We start from the raw sequence: 24,938 nt of genomic DNA on the forward strand, positions 1-24,938 counted from the left end.
CAAATTCAATGAGTAATGATGTAAAACATTACTATAATATCCGTATCAAGACTGAGAACATATCTGGTAGGTTAAGTGATATTACGGTGACTTAACATACTTTATATTCTTGTATGTAATTTCTCTATATTTTGAAAACATCACTAAAGAAACTCGTGATAATTCTGTGTCATCAGTTTTGTTATTCGTGACATTTCCTATATTGCGGTTTGAATTGATGACATCACACATTAACAGACGTTCAATGAGTTTGATATTCTTCTGTTATGGTATCAGAAACTGTCCTGTCCTGAGTCTCTCCAGATAACGGAGCAGCAGTCTGTGAGGGGTGTTAAAGCAGACGAGCATGATAACAACAATCTAATAAAAAGCTAAATACTTTTTTTTTAATAATCTTTTCCTTGTTGCTTTGATATTAAACATTTGAATGCTGTTATTGTTGCTCCCAAAAGCCAAAGGGGGAGAATACATTTAGGTTTCTCCAGATTTTTATAGGCTGTGAGATGAAATAGATTTAAAAACTACAGTAAGACAAAATAACACACCATAATAAAGAATAAAATATTCACAGGAACTTCATATAGTCGGCAGGGCTAGGTGATATGGCTTTTTTTTTCCCTTTAAAATTGAGCAAGATCAATAAAAGACTTGCTCCACCTGCTATGATTATGCATAAAATACAGGATATGCGACACAGCTACTGATCCTCAGTCATCTAATCTGTTCGTTCACTAAATGATCTGCTGTTGTTTGTGTTCAGTCTGATACTTGCAGCTTTTGGTTTGACGTGCTTGCGTTGTTGATTTCTGGTTGACACCATGGGTGTGTGTGTGATGTGCTGTTGTGTGTGTGTGGCTTTGTATTTTGTGTAGTGTGTCCTGTGTGTTCTTTCCTTTGTACTGTTTGTTATTGTTGCTGTTATATGTTTTAACTGTAAGGGCCTGCAGATGAAAACCAGCTTGAAGTTAAATCTGGTACGGTGCATCATTTATGTTAAAAACTGTACACTGTCCCTATAAATTAATACAATAACTGCTGCTAGCTAGCTCAGAGCACGTCGACACTCGTAACCAGAGATGATGCCTCGTCAACAAACACAAACACAGACCTCAGATCAGTGCGCAGAGTCATTTTCTGTCTGCTCTTCTTGTAGACGTGACCGTTAAATTCACAACAAGACAGCCAGAGACAGCTCACCACTCCTGTAAACTGTGCCAGGTGAACATATAGTGTAGCAACGTAGCAGCTACTATCTACGTTACTTTATGACTAACAATAACCCTTCTGTGCATTTTGTAATAACTTGATTTTCATGATTTAGACATTTTACACCTCATGCAATTCTAATTAATTGAATTAATTCAATGTAAATCGCCCGACCCTACATAGAACACACACACAAACAAGATCTGTGAGGGGTTGTGATGACACAGGAAGCAGCACGCAGGCTCCCACTGCTCATGATTTGTTCATATTCTGTCTTGAGCAGAAACAAAATGCTACTCTAGTTCCAGAGAGGCAAGATTACCCGAACGAACCAGACCGAACGAGGCCGACGGCTCAAGAGCATGTAACCGAGGAGCTCCGAGGTAACTCAAACCGTTCAATTAATTAGCGGTCGGGTTCAGCTCCTTACACGTTCACAAAGATACCGGGTGATACTGATGGAAGCAAGCGTGGATGTGAGGTACAGGTGGTTCAGCGGGTTTGGAGACTTACCGCATTTGAGCTGTTCAAGAGTTGGTTGAAGGTGTTGTGGACAGCCTGGTAAGTTTCCAGCTCGGTCTGACACAGTGAGACCAGGTAATCTTTTACCTGCTCGTAGATTCTGCCATCTAAGACCTGCAGACACAGAAAAACCAACATGTTTTTAGGTTTATTGTACATTTCTATCTCGCGCCGTCCTCCTGCCCGTTCGAGTGTATACTGTATCTTCACCTTGATGCAGTCCGTAAGGTCTGTGTCATAATAGCGCTGCTGGTGAGCGTTAGCGGCTGCTAGCGTGAGAAGGTAGTCGTTTCTGGCGTGGGTGGCTTTGGAGTTGCACTCGCTCCTCTTGGCTTTCAGCTGAAACGCAAACGTCCACATTGGTGACCGCTGCACTAAAATATCACAAAATGCGGAGCTGTTTTGTTGGATGTAAAAACCTCATACCAACCTTTACACTAGCTCTCTGCAGACTGGATCTGGACTGGAAGAGACTTAGCTTGGACCTGAACAAAAGGAAAGACAGAAAGACGTTGTTTGACTTTAAGAGAGAACATATTGTTTATATTTGTAATGTTTACTGCAGTTGTAGTTTTGCATATGAGCAACATATATTTTTTCTTTTTTAATTCACTCAGGTCAGCTATGTATGGACAAATACCAAGCTAGCTAGGTATTCAAAGAAAGCTTAAAACAACATAAACAGTTAAGTTGAAAAGACGACAACATGAACTCAAGTAACCTGGTTGCAGTCAGCTTTCTCCAGTCTGCTTATTTCTTAAAAGTCATGTAAAGAGAAATTCTGGTTTCTGCACTCCTTTAGATTTCACCTTTCTTGGCCGTGTGTACATGTAACTATACTTCTAATCAGTTTTTACAGAGAGAGTATCAAAGCAGCTGGATGAAAGGAGAATAATTACACTGAGCCATTTGTTGTTGTATTTAAAATAATTTCATCCAAAGCCTGAATAAAACTGAAACTAACATAATGTACCCTGAAGCGGTGTAAATAAGTCTGTTTCCAACGCTGAATATTTGACTATTTGTTGAATCCAGACACATTCAAGAGAGAAGAAAGTCGGCAGACAGCGGCGTCCTCTTTCACTAATACAGTAACGAGCGAGCCGTGCTTCTAAAAGTAATGTCAGGGGTGGGTGGGAAATGTGATTATCTGACCAGATGCATGCATACACAAATGTACAGTAATCAGGTTACTACAGTGCTTGCAAACATGTTCTCTAATTACCTGTGTAACCTGGTTTTCTTTGAGTGACCTGGTTTCTCTGGTGCATGCAAATGTACTGACTGACAGAGGAACAACACACATGTAGGAAGTGCCAACAGAGGGAACAGTGTTGTCACTCTGCATAAAAAATAGCTGCATGCATACAAATGTTTGTGAGTACATCAACACAGAGAGGAAGTCAAAGGATTTTCTTCTGTGTGTACCCAACAGGCCAGTTAACTGATGCATACAGATCATAATTAGAAAAGTGGTATTTGTAGTAATTAGAATGACTGATCATCCAGCTGCTAAGCCTTCCTGACAGCAATCCTTCACCAAGCTGCACATCAGCTCTGTAATATACTTGTATTGTACTGAGTGTGTTGAGAACACATAGTTAGTTTCTTGGGCTGCAACTAACTATTATTTTCATTATTGATTAGTCTGCCAATTATTTTCTTGATTAATCGTTTGGTCTATGATAAAATAATTAAAAACTGTCCAACAAAACATCCCGAATCCCTTGATGATATTTTCAAATGACTTGTTTTGTCTGAAATCAACAGATATTCGGTTTACTTTCCAAATCCAGCAAATCTTCACAACTGAGAAGCTGTAACTAGGATTTATGAAATGACTGAAACAATAAATTGATCATCATAAAAGCTGCTGATTAATTTTCTTTCAAACAACAAGCTCAATAATAAACTATTTGTTTTAGCAGTTGTTTGCTCTTAAGCACGTCCAGTGATTGTCTTAAGAGTCAAATGTATAAACGTGGTGTTAAACAGGCAGCAAAGACAAACCTGCTTTACAAAACATTTTCCACTTAAACCATTGGCTTGTGAACCTATGAATCACCATCATGCAACAAAGGTAGAGGTGGAGTAATTTAGAGCATACTTGGCATCCAGCTCTGCCTTCTCTCTGACAGCCTGCGCCATCGTCTCGGCCTCCTGGTACTTCTTCCTGCTTTTGGTGAGGTCCTTCACCGAATCCTGCAGCTCAGCTTGGACCACCGTCAGCTGTTCGATACACTGAGGACACACGAGAGAGGGATTTACATTTATGTAAATTATTATTCCTGCTATGAACTACCTGAAAAACATGCAAATGCCTCTTGACCATATCTACAGAACAATGTGGGTAATGTCATGATGGCATGTGTTATGCAGGAGGTACAATGGCATCTCTCAAAAAGGTGAGAGTGAACAAGAGCAGCCTTGTAGGCTGGAGGCAGTGAAACGTGGACGGCGGTAACCACAGAGCAGCACTGGTTATGTTTCAGCGCTGAGTCAAGGCAGCTTCAGACCTTACGATCAGGAAACAACCTCCAGACGTACAGCGATCCAACCGATACTGGTCCTTAATGATGAGAGAGACTACAGTGACCTCTGCACACAGTTGGCAGATTGTTTATTGCACTTGTTATCTGTATTACAATGGTTGTTTACATAAAGTTCCCCCTTTGAAATGACAATAATCAGAGGACAAAGAACATGTGAATTTGTCTTGTACTGCAACTACTACTCATAATTATTATCATTATGTGAGAGTTTTCACATTTATTTCAAGAGTTACATATCCAGACAAAGTCCAAGTGCAATTTAATACACTTTTGTTTACATTTAGCCACATATAATATGTGTCTTTATTAGCCAGAGCACTAATCTGACTGCAGTCTGTCTTGGTTTTCCCCTGCTACATGCAAATCAGCTTAAAAAGGGGAACTAAATTCTGTTTACAGGTGTTGCGGAGTACTACTGCATATGTGAAAAAAGACGGAGCTGTATGATTTATTGTGCACATAAAACTATTACTACTATATGCAGTTCTAATCTAAAACAATAGCAGTATCTTTAAAACCACATTTTATCTGCCCTTCCTTCAGTCAGAGCACTTTCCCCCATTTCTGCACTCAGCTGTGTGAATTAAAAGGACAGAGGTGACTGAAACCTGAGCAGAGTCGAGGGATCGACATGCATTACCTTCCTCAGCTGCTGCTCCTTCTGCAGTCTAGCTGTCTTTGCTGGATCTGCAACCTGGACTTTGTAGTTATCACAGGCACTGATTCTGGACTGGGTGACTTGGACCGTGCCCTCCAAATAGGCTCTCCATACGCAGTATATGTTCCTGAGTCAAACACACACACACACACATGCAGGTTCTTTCAAACAGCTCATGAATCATATTTTTAATATAGTTTTGTTTGATATTTCCATCAGAGAGGCGAGGGAGTAGCTGGAAATGAAAAAAACAGACGGCCCAAACCTCACATAAACGTTTTTAAGCCTGGCTGGTGGAAAAGTTGTAAAAGATAAAAGATGCAACAAAGGGAAGAGTCATGACATGAAGCAAGTGACTTAAAGGATAAGTTCACAGATGTCAGTTTTAAAACAACAGTCATATGAAAACAGAGACAGTTTTTTCTCGCTGTATTTGTTCCTCTTGTTCATACCGGCTAGTTCCTGTTTCCCTTCCTAATGTGCTCTCAATGTGAGTGATGGGGGACAAAATCACCACAGATCTTGTTTTGTGCAAAAATGTGTTTTTTGTAGTTTACCTGAAGCTAATATGAGACTTCAGCCGTCTGAATAAGTCAAAGCAGGTGGATATCTGTCAAATTTAAAGTCTCATAACTATAAAATTTGTTCTTTGTGTTTCCCTGTTGAGCTGCGGTGGAGGGATTGTAACAAAAAGAGGTAAATTTGTTCTAAAAAGGCTGCAAGCTTTGGAGATATCCACTTACTTTGACTAATTTGGACGGCTGAAGCCTCATATAAGCTTTGGATAAACTTTTGAATACATTTTTGCAGAAAACAAGGACTGGATTTTATTCTACACATAGAGCACATTAAGAACGGATCTTTTAGGAATTATTACAGCAAGTAAAACATGTTTAAAATGTTCATACAGGCACCTGACTAGTGTTTTATATTGTGAACCTGTTCTTTAAACATCACTCAATTTTTCACTCCACCAACGAGACGAAAACATCAGATCTGTGTGGAGCGATGAGGAGAATGTATCGTTCCTCAAATTAATACATTAAACAGGCATAACTGTCATATTTCCATCATGTTTTTCCATCATTAAATGATGTCATCTCATTGTGTCTTCTTCATGACACCTAACTGGTGAATTATCACTACTGACCGTTTATCTTGATGAGCCAAACTCCTAATATTAACATAACAGCAGGGGATGGAAACACATGTTAATCTGCACTTTCTTTTGTCAATTATCTTGAAATTCGGTGATAAAATGCAACCAAGCGGTCACTTTGGAGGTATGAAGAACCATATAATAAGCATTTGATTTGACAGAGATGCCATGTGTCCTCCTGGAAGACATCATGAAATTTAAGAGGACACAACTGATTCACACAATCCTCCCCTTTGCTGAGAGGAGTTACCTGTGATCTGCTTGTTCTTCTGAGAGGTTGTCTGGCCATTCTCTCTTTAGATACTGATTTGCCAACTTCTGGAGGGCCTGCAAGAGACAAAAGAGAGGATGACCTTTCACCTCTGACACCAACACACATTTCCTGTGTCTCCTCTTCACACGGGACATGCTTCAAAGACCGTGACCCCTCCTGACCTTGTCCTATAAACCACCGAGGAGCATATGGACAGAGGCATGAGGAGACACACTTTATTCTTTCCTTCAAGAGAGGAAAGTCAGTTAAAACCTTTTGAAATGATCTCAACGTGATTCAACACTGCATGGACTCATTCACCTGTTAGTCAGAGCCTAGTATAGAGTTTGGCTTACTTGCTGGTTTTTATGCTGACGTAGGCTCGTTTTTTTGGAATAAAAATGTAATTTATTTAGCCCACATTCATCCCTGAAGATAAACTGAGTCCCTGCACCTCGGCCAACAGTGAGGTTAACCTTTTAAGAACCAAAATAGCTAAGCAGAGTAAACAGCGGGAGAAACAAACAAACAAAAAAAGAGTAAGGAGGATATCTTTGCTGTCTCTCAGTGTATGTTTGGTATGTCAGAGAAATGTACTTTATAACCAGCAGAAACTGATTGAAACAAGCTGGCATAGTTTTAGCATTGTGCAGATGATCTAAGTGGGATTGACTGACACTTTTATGTGATATAAATATGGTCCAGACCCATAAAAGCTGCTGCAACCACATCTAATTAGCTCGATTTTGTTTTGTAATGGGCGTAAAATGATTTTGTTTGGGTTCTGTCACATTATTTAATTGTTTGTAGCAAAAACTTTCATAATGTTGTGTATTCACTGGAAATCATCACCATAATTATTTTGTTTAAACCACATTGAACAAAACAATAAATCTACTAACATGCGTAAAGAAAGGCTGCCAAACTGGGAGTGTGGGGTTTGAAAGACGTGAGTGTACACCAGGCAGGGAGGGCCTGATAAATATACACTCTTGAGGTGCATTATGGGAATTGTAGGATCCAGCATTTTTGGAGCTTGACCCATATTAGGGACTAAAAGCCGGGATATCTCGGCCTTTGCTGCTGCATCTTGACCATTTTAAAGAAATCTGTCTCTTGAATGTTCCCCAAACTATATGTAAGTGCAACATCAAATATCTGGAGTTGCTCTTTTAAGTATTTAAGTACCAAACAAAGTCAAGCATGAAAGATGTAACATTTCTGGCTTCATCTATCTGTTAAAAGAAATGACTTTTTGTCATTGAGACATATGTATCTTTTAGATATTTGTTCTTTAAAGCTTGAAGGGACAGGAACTGTGTTCTCACATGGTTTCTCCTAAGAGGCATTCTTAGGTTTGCACTCCATTGTACATGAGAAGTGAGAAATAGTCGTGTCAAGAATAAAAAAAGGAAGCCAGAGACAGACCCCCCCCACCCCCCCGCCTATTTTGACATCGAAAAGGTGCAGAACGAGAGTGAGTCCGAAGCTATTTGACCGTCTGAAAAGCACCTCTGATGGAGTTATACTGGCAGCTTCATGTTACACTGATACTGTAGTAAAGGTTAGAGATGAAATATGATAACTGACCAGCCGCACGGTTTCATAATAAACAACGTTTCTGATTTCTCTCAGTTTCTTTTCTGTATGTGAACATAGTCAGTGTTTAAATGTAATTAATGCAGCGTTCATTTCTTTATGTTTGTAAAGAGGAGCATCAGCATTTCGATTGAACTGCTTTCCCGATACCACTTTAATAAACTATAAAGCGTGTTTGCTCAGGAATGCACTTCTATTCTGCACATGGTGGTTGTGTGGCTGATAATGGCACAAATAATCTACTGAAAAAGGAGACAGGAAGTGAAGTTACAGCAGGAGCGGCGTGTTTTTTTCCTCACCAACACTTTTACCAAAGCCAATGAAAATTCAGGTTGCCTGTTATTGTTTGCCTCTTGGCTGTTATTACTGTGTTAAAATGGCACAAAAATCCCTCCGAAATGTAGTTTCCACAACATGTTATGATAAATCATAACACTGCTGAATAAAATAACACAAAAATTGAGTTTTTTCACTTTTATACTGGACGTGCAGGTATTCTGCACCTTGTTTACGCTTTGTGTTTGTTGCGCAGAAGTAATCATATACATCATGTGAAATGTAGCCAACTTACATACAAATGATGCACTCAATAGGAATATAAAATTCAAGAATTATGCATTTACTTTAACCTTCTTCTTTAGAGAGAATCATGGGACATAAAGTGACTCTTAGGGGAATAAACAGACCTGAACAGAGGTCAGAGTGTTAAGTGTTTATTTTATTTGTTGTTCCAGATACAAGCTGGATTTCCACTTATGTTACCACCTTTAAGGGCACCTTTTTGCCCTTAAATTTTGTGATGTGTGCTTTAGACTCCAACAAGTGCCCGTGAAGGAAATGAGTCCATCTATCCTTCCTCTGTTCAGTCTGAAAAGACGAGCCCTGTTATGCAGTCCTGAGGCGGGCACGGCCATGGCTCTGAACTCGTTGGTCTTGGTGATATTGGTGCCAAAGCTTCAAAGCCGCTACAAACCCATCCATTGTGGGAATCAGATAGAGAGAGAATCGCCAACTGAGCTAGCCCTAGCGGACACGCCTGAATAGTGTGATGGGAACAGGGGAAGGGTAGGAGGAGGAGGGATGCGAGGACGGCAGAGGAAGAGCCACACAGAGGAGGACATTTTATCACACTGTGTGATTTGAATAGCAATCGGCTAATGGCTAAAGCAGCTTGCAGGTGTAAGAGACCCAGAAAAAGGCGCGTAAAGAGAAGAGATTTGAAAAAAACAAGAAAGAGGGGGGTGTAACCAAAGGGAACTAAGTGTTCCAGTTCACACTCTGACCCACTTTGATTCATCCATTGGCAGCGGGTGTCTAATTGATCACATAACTAGTGGACAGCACATCCCAGACACACAGAACACCTTTGAAACTAAAGAACCCAGTGAAGACGTTTTCTTAGTTTCAGTTCAAACAATTATTGTCATCATCGGTTAATCATTTTGCCTCTAAAATGTCGGAACATTGGGAAAAATGCCCTGAACAACTTCCCAGACTCTGAGATAACATATTCACATCATGTCATGTTCTTTGTACCCAACTTTGAAAACACTTCCTGTAGAGCACAACATGTCTATTAAGCAGTGGAGGACAGAACTGTGTTGTGTTCTCTGCTCTGATGAAATCTGACTTTCAGAACGAAAAATTCATATTAAAAAAAAACCAACACACATACGCAAAGGGTTACAGAGACCAGCCTGCACGCTGATCTTAACCCTCCACTGGAAACCCACATGACTGAGTTTGACTATTCTGTTACACGTTCGCACTGCATTTATATGAGCTCAGACGGTCCATAAATCAGGTGACTGACAGTGTAACATATGTGCCATATGTGCCCACACACTTCTTTTTGTTAGAGATGTCCCGAGCTGAACCTAAGGATCAATATCGGTTAAAATAAAGCCGATCCTGTCAATACTGTACTCTCCAGTTTTTTGTCCAAGCAACAGCTCCTTTATGACAGTAAAGTGGAAACATTTTGCTCATATATGAGAGTAAAAATTATAGTGTGAAAAATTATTAGGGTGCACCGGTGCAAGTGACGTCTTAGTTGGTAAAATAGACTGACCAGGGTTTTCCCTGCCTATCTGACCTTTGTTGAAAATCCGGCATGTGATGTTGACGGAACGAAACAGAAGTCACCTGTGAGAGCAGCGCAGCACCCAGACAGTCTACACACACCGGAGGTATCTTGTAATTCATCTTCGAAACAGACAGCAGTTGAAAGCATGTTTTGATTTAATGACTAAATAATCACCTTTGCGAGACAAATGTGAGGTATATTGTGTACTTTCTACGCCATCACTCAGACACTAACGTTAGCGGAGCAGGAACAAACGAGACCAGCTGACCAACACACACTGCAGCATTAAATAACTTAAACCAACTCTGAGGTGAAGAAAGTAACTCGGTGCTCAGTCGGTTTCATCTCAGAAACTCTGCGTCCGCTCAGCGTCTTGGACGACAACGTCTTTCCCCGGAGCTGACGGTCTCCACTGCAGGAGATGTGACGTTAATAACAACACAGCAGAGCACCCCACCTCCCCCTCAGTGTGTTATTCTCATACAGGCAGGAGACTGTAAGATGCTTTCAGATTCATTAATTAGTGCTGGTAGCTTTTTAAAATGAAAAGGCTGCAGACTATCTACCAGTTATGTTTCATATTGTGTTTCAGTGGAGTAAGGAGACCAGTCGATGGTTTGGCAAACAGTCTACTGGAGCAGGAGACTGAAAATAGTGCCGCCTTTTCTATTCATCCAAGTATCTTGATAGTATCGAATCGGGAGATAAGCATCGTCCCAGGCCTACAAAAACACACTCTGTCATTTATCACAGCCTCTATTTTTCATCTTTTTGTTCCATCTTGGTATAAAATTTAAATCCCTATGGGCACTTTCATCTGTCAAATCATGATCTTTGTCAAAAAAAATCCAGAGAAAAAAACCCCTTTTGACTCACTAAACTCTGACTACAACTCTCTCTGTCTCTCTCTCTCTCTCATTGCCAAAGAGTAGCAGTGTATAAAACATTCAGGTGGCAGCTTCTCATCTCTCATTTTTGACTGTTGCTTTCGCCGGTTCACAATGACAAACGTCTCGGCCGGCTGCTGTTAATTAACATTAATTCTCTGAGTATTGCGGTTACAGGCCAAAACTGAATTTGGCTGTTGCCCAGTTTGTGTGCTCTCTGAAAGCCGGCGGCTGCACTCAGCCAAAGATCAGTCTGTAACACCTCGTTTAATTGTGAGTGGTTCTGTAGTTCCAACTATTCCAACAGAGTGACACATCATCTCTCTCTCTCTTGCATCAGGGGTGGGTCGTGTTCTCCAGTTAAACTCTCATTCGTATCATATCAATGATTTAAGCTGATCAACTGAATAGTTTTGAAAAACTGCAATAAAATCCAGATAATAAAAATAAAGAGGCCACAGGTTTATACAACAGACCTCCTCAAACAAACTAACATAATTTAGAGAAATCAATAGACAACAATCCAATAAAAACAAAGACCTTCCATATTTTAATTAAGTAAAAGTGAAAAAATGGTGCCAAAGTCGGTGAGTCACACCTGTTATTTCAGATTCATGCTGTTAATATAGATCACATCAGATCGGACTCGGATCCCTACTTTTTGTACCTAGACCCTGAAAATATGCCAGCGATGATCATAACATTGTTAATTCTCTTTCCTGTCTGCTTATAGACCAGTTGATAACTACATTAATGATCCAGCTGCTGGACACATACTCTCAATTTTAAGTGGTCTGTGTAGCCGATCAATAATTAGTCCAGGAGGATGTGTACCAGACAAAAATAACATTCACTTTTTTGCTGCTCTGGAACAACTAATTGCAATAATTACAGATGCACTTTTTCTGCTGGATCAGTGACACAATATTTTTTTTTAGAGAACTCTCTGAGCTTCTCTTCTGTGCAGAGTTTAGTCTCTCTCCTCGTTCGGAGACGATGTAAATCTTTTATGCAAGGTGACACAATAACATAGACGCAGCCGAGCGATATAAATAATGTACAAACAGGTTATCAGAGATTTTCAGAAACATATCCTTTCCCTCTTTTAGTTTCTCTTTACTGGAGAGAAATGCTTTTTAAATCTCCATACATTTCAGAGTGTATGATTAAACCCATATATGTCTGCTGTACAGCCCCATGAGTACATATAAATACTATAAATAATGTGATGTATTCAAGCTGGCCCAGCTCACGACCACATGGGCAAACAGACATGCTAGTTGGATAAGTACAGACGTGCCTCCTCTCTTCACAGCGGTGCTGGACATTCCTCACAGGACTGCAAAAGCCAGAACAGAGCCGACCAAGAGAGACGGGGGTTTTTCAGACAGTCGATTGATGTCTCCAGGAAGCTGCGGGCAAAAACAACACAGCGAGGAGGAAACCAGCCAGTGGATCACTACTGGATGTCGCCTCCGGCTGAGTCCGGACTTAGGGACTTCAGTCGTACGTACCATGACGCGTTCACTGTCATCACGTCAAGTCTGCGAGGGGATAAAAACGCGCTCTGAGACGGAACTTAAGACCTCTTGTGTTTCCATGGAGATAAATTGAAATTCCTGACCCTGTAACTAATTTCAAAGTGTTTTTGTGAACGGCTCCTAGTGGTTTTGTTATGTGCAGGTCTGCTGCTTTACTCTCAACAAATCTGGTCAGAAACGTTCAGTGAGATTTTCTCTTTACATGAACTGTAAAACACTGTTAACACTCCTTTTGTTTTTTAATGTCATACCTCAATAAATAGTGTCTATCCTAGTATCCTGGTGTGAACTGGAACACTTTTCTGACTTACTGTTTACATTATATTCACATTAAATCCTCAACTGAGGACCTTCACATTTTAAACCAACCTTTGCTTGTCTAGTTTAGCAGATTATAATAAACAAATCCCAGTAATTAAGCCTATAGGTCTATCATTCTGTGTGTATATTATATCTGACTGCATCAATTCATTTATACAGCAAAAGTGAAAAAAGCAAATGTCAAAGTAAATATTTTACATAGCCTATTATTATTATTATTATTATTATTATTATTATTATTATTATTATTATTATTATTATTATTATTTATTGTTTTTTTTATTATTGATAATAGTAATAATAATTAGTATTATTATTCTCTTTATAGCCCATTGCTGCAGGATTATGGATAATTTTCTGAGCGAAGGCTAGTGAAGTCTGCACCCCAGGCGGACTCTCTGCGAGTCTGCACAAAGTCCTCTTGAGGCCCCTTGTGGGCTTGATGCATTGCTGATTTGGGGCAGCCCTCAGCGCTCGCAGACTTCCCGGGAACGTGCCTGCAAAGTCTGCGAGTGCGGTGAAGTCCGGACATTTGGATTAAGCCTCTCTCGCTCTGTTGTGGTGTTTTTTTCTGTGGCTGGTTACCATAATGAGTTATCTGACCACATGAGAACTGAAAGCTTTCTTAGGACCACATCCTCAACCCGACTGTCAAATGATGTCTTTAGAAGACAATATCATAAAAAAAATAGATATTTTTAGTAACGCAAATGACAAGGCAGGATAGCGATGATGTTGACAAGCATCAGTTGCTCTGTGAGAAAGAAGACAGATTTACTTACCTGGGCGTAGTCCCTCTCTACAGCTGCCCTCTTTTGGCTAAAAGTCCTGAAGAGGAGAAAAGGAGTGAATGTGAATGATGAAGTCACAACAAAGGATGAGGCAAAAAACAACTGTATGCATCTATATATGTATGTAAATATGTATCTCAGAAATAAAAATACAAATGTTATAGTGTAGCTTTAACTATTTCCTTCAAAGTTCATGAAGTAATAGTTTGACAGATGTGTTTTGGGGGGAAATTATACGAGAGGATTGATATTAGAGCTGCAACGATTAGTTGATTAATCAATTAGTGTTTTGATAATCGAACAATCATTATCATCATTTTTCAAGCCAAAAATAAGTTAAACAATAAAAATATTCTCTGGTTTCAGTTTCTCAAATGTGAGGATTTGCTGTTTTTTTTGTCCCGTGTGACAGTAAATTAAAAATCTTTAGGTTTTGGACGGTTGGTTCAACAAAACAAGCAAATTGAAGACTTCACTGTGAGCTCTCAGAAATTTTTTCACATTTTATAAACTAAACCATTAATCAATTCATCAAAATAATCAGCAGATTAGTCGATGAAGAAAAGAATCATTATCTGCAGCCCTAATCGGTACCGCTCTCATTATCTGTCCAAGTCATGAGAGTAAGTAGATTTTTAACTTTGAACAGAGACATGCGAGCAGCTTCACCTTGTTTCTAGTCTTTATGCTAAACTAACAAGTTCTCTCGCTTCATCTCTGGTGAACAGAAATGAGTCATATTGATCTTCTCATGTAACTCTCTGCAAGAAAAGTGATCAGCGTATTTCCCAAAATGTTGAACTATTCCTTTAAAGGTCAGCTACGCCATATATTTTATTTCATTGACCACTGCAGCTGTCTGTGGTTGGAGGGAGTTTTCCTGCAGCCAATTTCATGTTATGGCTCTATCTCACCAGCAACCACAAGTATTTATTTAAATATTTTGGGGGCCTTTATTAGAAAGGCAACAGTAGCAAGATGACAGGAAATGAAGAAAGAGAAAGATGCAGAACAACATGCAACAACACTGCAACTCTAGACAACGCCTTAAATCGTTGCACCACCAGCGCGCTTTAGCCAGAAGCATTTTTAAGAGATATTCATCAATACAAGTCTGGCTGTGATGACTGTATAAATAGATGTTCATATTGGCAAACTGGAATAATCAAATGAAATTAATTATGACTCTTAATTTCACAGCTTTGTTGTCTTAAATCATTGCATTTGTTTTATATTTTATTATTGTATATTAACCAATAATTCCATCACAGATTATAATAAAACCTCCTCCTTTGCGTCTCCCTGCTGTCTGTCTAAACTGACTGTTTTTATGTTTTTCCTCTTCATCTTCCTCTTCATCTTATCAGCTGCCTCCCTCTTCCTGTGGTGCTTAACGTGGATATTTCTAATAATACACTCCGACACGAGTCCTCTCTGAACTTTAAGTCTTAAATCATGAGCTCTTTGAGCGTTGAGTGATTTTTCCTGTTGAAATCCAGGAGATATTCTGTGGAGCTAGTTTTACAACAGCTTACCTTGTCTACTTCTAATCCATTTGGTAGCATTTCAGTCAGTTTTGATTCACTGATGCTGTCTCTTCTATAATGGATAAAGGTGTACAGCTAATGTTTTAAATAGCTGGAAATGTTTGGCTTGTTTCGTGACACAAGTACAAATCATAAAATGTACTGAGGAATGTCGGCAAACACGGTTTTTATACTGGCGTGTTACTGATTCTGGGCTGATTTACAACCACAGGAACAAAGCTAATGACATCTCAAGATAAATTTCCACAAATCTAAGAAAAGAAGAGAGGTCAGTGCCCTGGGAAAAACGTGACTGCAGCAAAAAAAAAACATCATTATGTCATTAAACATGTCAAGACTTGGCTGCCATGCTCCACCCTGACTCTAAACAATCTGGCTTACTTCCTGGGAGCTTCCCTCTCTTCCTCTTCTCTGCATTTCCAAAGGCTGTCTGCCACTCTTCCACTGCTCCCACTCTCACTTCCTGTCATTCCCCCCCGAAACAGAGCTTTTGCTGACAACTCAATGCAATTTCCAGTTTGCTGAATCATTTCTCGTCCAGGATCTTTCGAATTCTGTACCGATCAAGTTTGACATTGTTTCTGGCAGAGTTGTGTTACTGAGCCTCCCACCATGAGAGATTCAGGGCAGTCAGAACATCTGGCAGCTCTCTATGACCTTAACCTCCAGCTGTTCAGAACTCTGCCACCAACCACAGACAGGAAGTGGGGAGCCAGTAGGCTGTCAAGTCAACCCAACACTAAGGCTGAAAACACAACCGCAACCTCTGGCTTTTCAACCTTTAAAATGCCTACGCATCTCAACAAAGTGCTGTCTGTGTTTTCTACGATTAGTGTTTACGGCTGGATTTGGATTTGCTCTATAAATATCACCGTTATCATACACTAACTTTTAAATACATAGTTTACAGTTATTTATATTTGTTTAGAATTAAAGCAACAGACAGTTGGTTCAATTAATCTATTCTGCAACTACATAAGAAAACAAACTGCATCATATTGTTGGTAGATAACACAACGTATGGAAAAACAGGTTTATCGATACATCTAAATGATTGTTTTCATTGTCAATTGGTCTGTCAGTTATTTTCTCAATCAATCAATTAGTTGTTTGGTCTTTAAAATGTCAGAAAATGGTCAATCAGTGTTTCTCAAAGCCCAACCTGATGTCTTCAAATGTCTTGTTTTGTCCCGACCAACCATCCACAACCAAAAGATATTCAGTTTTCTGTCATAGAGGACTAACGAAACCAGAAAATATTCACATTTAAGAAGCTGTAACCACAGAATTTTTGTATTTTTTCTTTGAAAAAAAATGACTTAAAACAATGAATCGATTATCAAAATAGTTGGTGATTAATTTTCTGTCAACGGAATAATCAAATAAAGTTGCAAAGAAAATATCTGTTTCTTTAAAACGAAGGAACAAGACTGTGTACATAAAGATTTTGGGGTAGAAGGGAAATACGGCTCCCAAGGTGCATTTCGGCAAGAAACAGCCAATCACCAAGCTTAAAACTTCAGTCGTGTGTGTCGCTAACGGCGAGCAGAAGCTAAACAGAAAACTGATTTTACAACCTGCAGCTTGATTTTTAATGATTTTTTTATGGTTATTGTTTATTTTGTTATTATTATTGTTATTGTTTACAGTTTCAACGACAAAGTGTTTTAAATTAACTACACTCTGATTCGCGCTCATGGCTTCCTCTCAATAACAACGGCAGCCGAGGCTCATGGGTATTGTAGTAGTCTTAGCCGTCTGCCGAAATCACAGACAAAATGTGATTTCTCAGACATGAAGTTGAAATAATTTAAACTGGTGGTCGTAATATAAACATACTGGATCTTTACATGATCTGGGAGAGTCTTGTGTCTCTATGTTAAGTCACATTGAGGAGATTGTTTAATGAAAAATCTGAAATGGGAATACAGAACGGGGAAATACACTTCTGGAACGAGCTCCCCCTCCTACTCGTAACTACATAATTGATTATAATTAAGTTATATAAATTAGTTATAATTATTTACTGAATGTCATCATTTGAAGCTCAACAAAACAGCAGGAGAAAAGTATCCTGACTCCTTCGAGGACCAGACAGGAGTTTAATTTCTGTATTAAATTTGAACAAAAAAGTGTTTTGTATCTTTTGCTGGAAACAAGGGGACGATCTTATATTCAGGCAAATACTGTACAGTCATCTGTAATCCACCTCGTCTACAACTGGACCACTGGCTGCTCACCTGAGGTCTTCCAGGAGGTCACACTCTGTCTGGTGTTTGATGTGTAATCTGCTCATCTGCTCTGCATGAGTGTGTTTCAGCTCCTGGGTAACCCGGACCTGGAGGAGGGGAAGAAAAGATGGCTTATTTAAAAAAAAAAAAAAAAAGTTTTTCTTCAAAGAGACTAAGAAAACCACAGCGGCGTTTGATAAAAACGATTCCTGCAGGTGTACTGATGACTCTAGATAACGAGCTGCACTCATTATCAAGCAGTAGCGTAGCGTCGCCAGGTGATAGTCAGTCCCTCTGGGTTTCTAACTGGCTGTTAGATAAATCATGAGGTGCAGTGACCAGGTCTCATTACTGATCACTGGGAGTGTGGTCAACAAGAAAACAACCTTATTTAGTTCATGAGCCACATGAAATTGCAATAATCACAACTAAAATGAAGACATAAACAATAAAAGTTGTGGATTTTGTGTGATATCGCTCTATCTCCAGAGCTTAAACTCTGTTTTCATGCCTTATAAATACCCTCTTGTTCATAAAAACCCAGTTTTACAATAATTAATATCAAGACACCTGTTGCTGGAATCATCCATCAATATGTCAGCCAAGTCAAAAAGTCTTCTAGGGGTTACTTTTTGTGATTTTTTTTTAGTTTTAAGAAACAATATTTGGGTTCTTTATACTAGCTCCTCTAGATTAAAAGTCTATGGCTGGTGTTATTCTGTATGAAAACACTACTCTCTAACTTCCCCGTTCAGCCTCAAACTCATTCATTCAAATATTCACTAGTTGTAGCGTCTCTGATGTGCAAATCCGCTGCTGCTTGTTTGTCTTCTGTGTTAGTAAACTGAATATTTTTAGGTTTTGAAACACTGGTTGGATAAAACAAGCAATCTGATGACATCATCTTGGGCTTTTCCACTGTTTTCTGATGTTTTATAGACCAAACGACTTATCAGTGAACGGAGAAAAACACCAGTAGATGAATAAATATTAAAAATAATAATTAGTTTCTGCCAAAAGTAAGTTTAATTGGGATTGAGTGCATGATTTAGTGAATTCAGAGAATACAGGGATAGGTAGCAACACCTCATTAGTGTCTCTCGCTCTCTAATACTGAAGAGCCAATAACACAAGAATGATAATACTGTAGTTTGTCATAAAACAACCTACATATATCACACAGTTTCCCACATATTCACCAGGAAAACTTAACAAACAAAAAGCACACAGATTCTAAATATAAACATAACACATGGACGTGCAAAAACACTGAACAAACAAGAACACAAACAAACAAAAAGGTTATCTAAGGAACAGCCGTACATTTAATGGCCGCAGCAAAACGGTGAGTCGACTTATTACTCTCCCCGGAAACCGACCGACGCCAGAAATTGAACCATTAAAAGCATAAAATGTAGTAAAAGTCCTAAACTTCAACTTTAACATGAGCCTCAAGCAGGATATTAATTACATGTGGGACAACTTCACATCCTCTCATGTTAAGAGTTAATTCAATAAGATTATATGAAATATTTCACTTCTTTCGTGGCAATGCAGCATTTTTATTTAACCAAAACTAACTCATCTCTTAATTTTAAACTTGGCTATTACAAAAAAAATGAATCAACTCTACTACTTATCAAGCAGTAGCTATTACCAGGTGATAGTCAGTCACTGTGGGTTTCTAACTGGCCATGAGATCAATAATGAAGTGCAGTGAGCAGGTCTTGTTACTGATAACTGGGAGGGTTGTCAACAGGAAAACAGCTTTGTACTTCCTTATTTCTATTATGAGTCAGATTAAATTTGAATAATTGCAACCAGAATGAAGATGGAGACACTGTAAACTGTGGATTAACCTATCAATAAGTCAGCCAAGTTAAGGAGTCTTTAAGGCTTTATTTTTCTGTGATTTATATATTTTTAATATACCAGTAGCCCGATTTAATCATAGTTGAAATCTACATGTGTTAGGGTACACGCTGTTTGAATCAACTATCAATATGTCAGCTTTAACTTCATGATATTCACAAGAAATGATGTTCAAACACATTGATTTATGATCCATAAACATATTCAAATAGCCCACAAAACAAAACAACAACAACAAAAAAAAACATTAAACTGCATTTCTTTGCAAATACCTACTGGGGTACAAATAGTCAATTTTCTGTGCTGTTGAGCCATGTTATTGAAATATGATCCCACATGAACATTTTTTTTCGTGCGGAACCAGACTTGTGTTTTTATGTTTCTTTCTTTACCTAAAAAAAACTTTAAAATATAGTTTTCTATTGCGCTTAGAAGGTTATTCTAAACTTCAAATACTCTTTTATTTATTTATTTATTTGTTTAAAAAAAAACGACAACTGTTTTTCTTTCTTTCTCCTCTAGAAAAAAATACACCAAACTACATTTAGAAATCTGTCAATTTTATGTTTCATCGCTCCAAACATACATAAATACAGAGCGCTGCTTAAACCGAGACTTCTTTTTACATTAATGTGGATCCGATCTCAAATTCGGCGCAGATAAAAGTTTGAAATCTCTTTTAACTTAAGTGAAATCTTAACTTTTTTTACTGCCTGCTGCAGCTGCCTCAACCCGGCTCCCCTCTGCTGGTCTGGACCGCGGACGGCAGCAGGACCAGCATGAGCCGCAGTGATATTTACTTGAACTTTAGTGCTGCTTTCTGGATCACTCGCGAGCCGATTTAACGCAACAGCTCGGTAACGTTATTTCCTAACGTAAGAAAAATGTTGTAAACACGTACACGCTTCCTCTACATGATAAACGGTTTAAAACGGTCGTATTTTGAATGCTCTTTGGCAGGACGGTCTCCATTGGAGGAAGAAGCGGGGCACGTTAACGGGGCTATTCTCCCTAAAAAAATTGCGGCACATGGGACTCCTTTTTTTTCTTTTTTTTTTTTCTTTTTTTTTTTTACAAGTTTTCTTCCTTCGCTGCTATTTAAAGAAACAGCAGGAGTAAATTTAACTGGCAAAAACAACAAAGTAGTACACGTATGCAGTATAAAAAAAAGTGGGGAGTTTGTCGTTTGAGCCGGGCGACCAGCAACAAAGCGTAACATTTTCAACCATTAAATATGCACCAGCTCGTCGTGAACGTTTCCAGACGAGTAACGTTAGCTTTGGAGGCTACAACCGAAGAAGGGGGGGGGGAAACTCACCTTTCTCGGTGGGGGTTGCATCCTTATTTCTTGACATAAAAACTACACAAAAGACGAAAGTTTATCTGGAAAAGTTTGTGTAAATGTTTCGAGCGAATGACGGCTAAAGAAAAAAAGGGTATTCCAGTCCCCCCCGGGTCAAGCGGCCATGGCGAGTCCCGGTAAAGTAGTAAGTTGCGTCCCGTTGAAAACACTGTGACCCCGGGGAACAGAAAACATACGCGTCAAGCGCGAGATACGGCAAGGTAGAAGACTTCCGGAAGCTTTTTTTTTCAAGTTAAAATGCAGTTTGCAGTATAAAATACAACTTCCGGGAGGATTCTTAAAAATAAAAGTGGTTAAATGCCTGCTTTCAATTTACAGTTTTTAATAAATAAGATTAATTAATTAATTGGAATAAATCACAATCCAACACTCTAATGCATATAAAACATTCCAATAGTAAATGTAATTATATACTAATTTAATAATAAGTCACTACTTTTTACCAGACAATATCATACTATAACTACTACTACTACTAATAATAATGATTATTATTATTATATATAAAATATATTATATTAATCAATTACAATGCTCAACTCAAAACAGCGTTATTAATCCCATAAAAAACAACACAGTAACATAGAACAATATACAAACAAATACACCAAGCAGCTAAAATGTGGAATAAAATCTATAAACAGATTTTAACAATGCTGTACAGATTGTTTTGACCTTTGTTTATACCGGGAACAGTTATTGAGTATACTTCCTATTTTAAGGAAATGCCTTGTTGAGAGTTTAGTAGAGGAACATAACAACATGGCAACATAACAGCAACACAAGACCAGACAATTTCTACAAATTAAATAGTAATTCACTACTTATTACCAGACAAAATCAAACTATTACTACTACTAATTATTATATATAAAACATATTATATCAATCAGTAATAATGTAACCTAACCCAACCTATTTATACAGTGTACAGTTATTGGGACAACCTGCTCTTTTACACCAATGTCCTGTTAACAGTTTCGTAGAAAAATAGAAACACAACAAAAACAGACAGAGTCAATAGATAAAACAGAAAACTTGCAGAAAACAAGGCACAGGCTCAATGAAAGCAGTCAGATCCAAGATCCACTTACAAGCGAAGCAAAACAATCAAGCATTACAGAGGACAGTGACTCAAAAGAGCCGTGGAACAAATTCTCAAGTAGCTGACCAAAGTGCAATGAGAAACAACGCTAGACAACAGGGTTTTTTTCTTAATTAATTAAAGTAATAAACAATCGGAAGTAGACAAGTGCACATGAAATACCATAAACAACAAGAAAGTAGTGCAACAATCAACAAAGTGCTAAAATTCCTCAGATATTCCCAGTCAATTCTAGGAATAATGATAATAATAATTCCCACATTAATTTGTGTTTAATCACAACAAGCATACAACACATAATATACACAGAAGAGGAGGAATAAGAGTTAATAGGGGCCAATTGGCTCATTTTTTATCCAGCATAATTGTAACACAGTTGTATGTTTGAATAATTCAATATAATCCAGATTAGTCCAGATCCAAAGAAGTGTAAGGCAGCTGGTATTTGAGCCTCTTTTTATTTATTCTCTATCATTTTAGGAATTTATAATATGTATTAACGAATTATATCTTGTCTCTCATTTTACTCATATTTACAGATTAGGAGTTGCGTGCAGGAACACAACACTTAAACATTTCATCAAAACAGTCCAGTAAAGATAAACAATTTGGCATCTCAGAGGAACAGAATTTCAAAAATGTACCAATTTAGAAACATCCATTCGTGTCATAACCAGCAAGAAGAAATGGGGGAAAATACAGTATATATTATGAAAGATATTGAAAGACTTTCAGTCCATTCTTGCAAAAACATTACAACAGCTAAGAAATATATTCCACTACAGTGGAAGTCTGATTTACTTCCTACACAACAGCAACAGTGCAATGAACTCTTATCATGTTGTAGCTCAGAGAAAAGTATTTGTAATGTGAAGGGGAAGTTGGAAATGTAGATTTAAGAGATAAAAAGTATGACATCAATTTAAATCATTATTATGTAAAGACACCGTATTGTTTTTTTTAAACTGATTGGAATTATTAAAGAAGAAAATATATTTTCATTTGTGATTAAATGTGGGACTTTTATCCCACTGAGGGATAACTTCACCATAAACATCTCTGACAGTGTTTGACTTGCGCCCTCTAGTGGCCGCGTCCTCTCTCCTCTGTGTCTGTGTTGTTATGTATCTTTATGTTGTGTCTTCTCATCGAAGTCTTGGCAAGAAAGCAAATAAAGTTGTTGCTTTGTTTTCCAAAAATGTTGAACTATTCCTTTAAGGTCTTTATTATGTCCCCTTGAGGTCTTTAAGAGGTTCCCTGTGTCAAAATCTTATTTTAAGAACTTAATCATTTCGGTTTTGTGCTTCTATTAATATCACCATGACTTCAGTGAACATGATCACTCATCCTTATTAGGGCTGCAACTAAGGATTATTTTCCTTATCAATTAATCTTTAAACCTTTTAAACATCTGAACACTTTAGAACTGCTTTTAATGTGTGATTAAAGTCGTTGATTTCAGTGTGTTGTTTTTTTGTTTTTTTGTTTTTTTATGATCCTTTTAACTCACGTAAAGCGTCTTTAAGTACCTTGAAAAGCGCTCTATGAATAAAATGCATTATTATTATTATTATTATTATTATTATTATTATTAGAAAATAGTGAAAAATGTTCATCCCAATTTGTCTGAGTCCAATATAACGATTACAAGTGTTGTTATTTTGTCTGATTTAACAGTCCAAAACCCAAAGATACTCAGTTTAAGATTATATATAAGAGGGAAACTGCTAATTCTCACATTAAAGAAGGTGAAACCAGAGATTTTTTTTGCATTTCTTTCTTTAAAAAATACTCCAAATGATGAATCAAAATGATCAAATAATGAAAAATAGTTGCAGATTAATTTTTGTCTAATCGATTAATTGACTTATTGCAGCTCTAATCTGGATTCATGCTAAACTGTTGCATGAAGCATGAAGCAGTTATCTATCAGGTACACACAGATGACATCATGCTCTCGTCACAAAAACAGACAAAGTGTCCAAATCTTACAGACATGAATATTTCTTTTGCATGACACTCACAGCTGTCAACTTGTCAGCGTTATTTGTATGACATTAATAAACTGATGTAAACATATCACACATCCCAAATCAGAGAATGAGCTAATGTCGCTCTTGTTGCCCTTTAAACAACATGTAAAACCTGTATCGAGTTCTGGTCTATAAGTCTGCTCAGCCTTCCTCTCATTATGCCCAACTTCCTCCCACCCTGCCTGTTATTGTGTTGGCATCCTGGACTGGTCCACTTTCAAAGAGATTAACAAGGGTTCAGTTAAACTCATAATATAGTCAGTAGGTGAAGAAGTACTCAAAATACTACTATTTAACTAAAAGCACAAAAGTATCATCAGCAAAATGGACTTTAAGTATCAGAAGTAAAAGTACTGAGAAGAAGAAGAAACAATGTTCTGATGCACGACTCTGCTTTCATGTTTCTCCAATCTTTCCTCTCTTTTTATGAAATATAATAATAATTTTACCTCTTTGGGTTTCAAACACTTATTTAAATGAAAATAACCGTTGAGAAGTTTAGAGGAGAAAATGTCTCTTTGGTGAAACTGTTGACAACTCGCAGACATCTGAAATGTGAGCCTACTTTTTAGTGAGGGGTCGCAAGTCAAAAAAGGTTGGAAACCACTGGCTTAAGATTTAACAATGCAGTTTATAAGCTTATATCTCTTTATGTAGAATCCTAAAATGTAAAATAAGCAGCAACTACAGTTGTAAAATAAATGCAGTGGAGTGAATACTGCAATATTTTCCACTGACATGCAGTACAGTGGGAGTATGAAGTAACAGAAAACGGAGATTGTCAAGTTCCTCAACAATGTGTTTCAGTACAGTTCTTGAGTAAATGTACTCAGTTGCCTTCAACAACTGAATATACAGCTTTACAGCTTTAATAAACTATATCCATAGTCATAGTATATCCTAAGGGCTTAACATTGATTTGAGAAATGTGTGCATGTGTGCATTTCTACATACATTTAGAGAGTCATCATGCTAAACTCTGCCAGAATAGTCTTACTTTCTACACTGTTTAAACCATAACTTTACTGAACTTCAGGGATACTTGCTGCAAAAAAGAAACAACTATAGAGCTGAAGCCAGGCTGTCTGTGTCTGCTTCTGGTTCGTGGCCCTACGAAAGAAGAAAAGGAAAGCCTGTGGTCTGTAGAGCGTCAATCCATGTCTTTGTCTGTGTCGTGTGACGGCTGTAATTAAGTGTCGTTGCAAACCTGTA

At 38.0% G+C, this 24,938-nt stretch overlaps 1 protein-coding gene across 1 annotated transcript in view; it reads right to left on the reverse strand.

Moving 5' to 3' along the window:
- The window catches only part of LOC137196029 (F-BAR and double SH3 domains protein 2-like), a 40,400-nt gene extending 19,630 nt beyond the window's left edge, over nt 1-20,770 (reverse strand). The window contains exons 1-9 of the mRNA XM_067608803.1: nt 20,544-20,770; nt 17,363-17,460; nt 13,567-13,612; nt 6,348-6,424; nt 4,921-5,065; nt 3,836-3,969; nt 2,159-2,213; nt 1,939-2,067; nt 1,720-1,842 (exon numbers count right to left, since the gene is read on the reverse strand). Of these exons, the coding sequence (XP_067464904.1) occupies nt 1,720-1,842; nt 1,939-2,067; nt 2,159-2,213; nt 3,836-3,969; nt 4,921-5,065; nt 6,348-6,424; nt 13,567-13,612; nt 17,363-17,460; nt 20,544-20,564 (828 nt within the window). The 5' untranslated portion in view covers nt 20,565-20,770. The remainder of the gene's footprint in view (nt 1-1,719; nt 1,843-1,938; nt 2,068-2,158; nt 2,214-3,835; nt 3,970-4,920; nt 5,066-6,347; nt 6,425-13,566; nt 13,613-17,362; nt 17,461-20,543) is intronic.
- Between the last annotated feature and the right edge of the window lie 4,168 nt (nt 20,771-24,938).

Source organism: Thunnus thynnus, chromosome 13 (assembly GCF_963924715.1).
Source record: "Thunnus thynnus chromosome 13, fThuThy2.1, whole genome shotgun sequence".
Taxonomy (NCBI): Eukaryota; Metazoa; Chordata; class Actinopteri; order Scombriformes; family Scombridae; genus Thunnus; species Thunnus thynnus.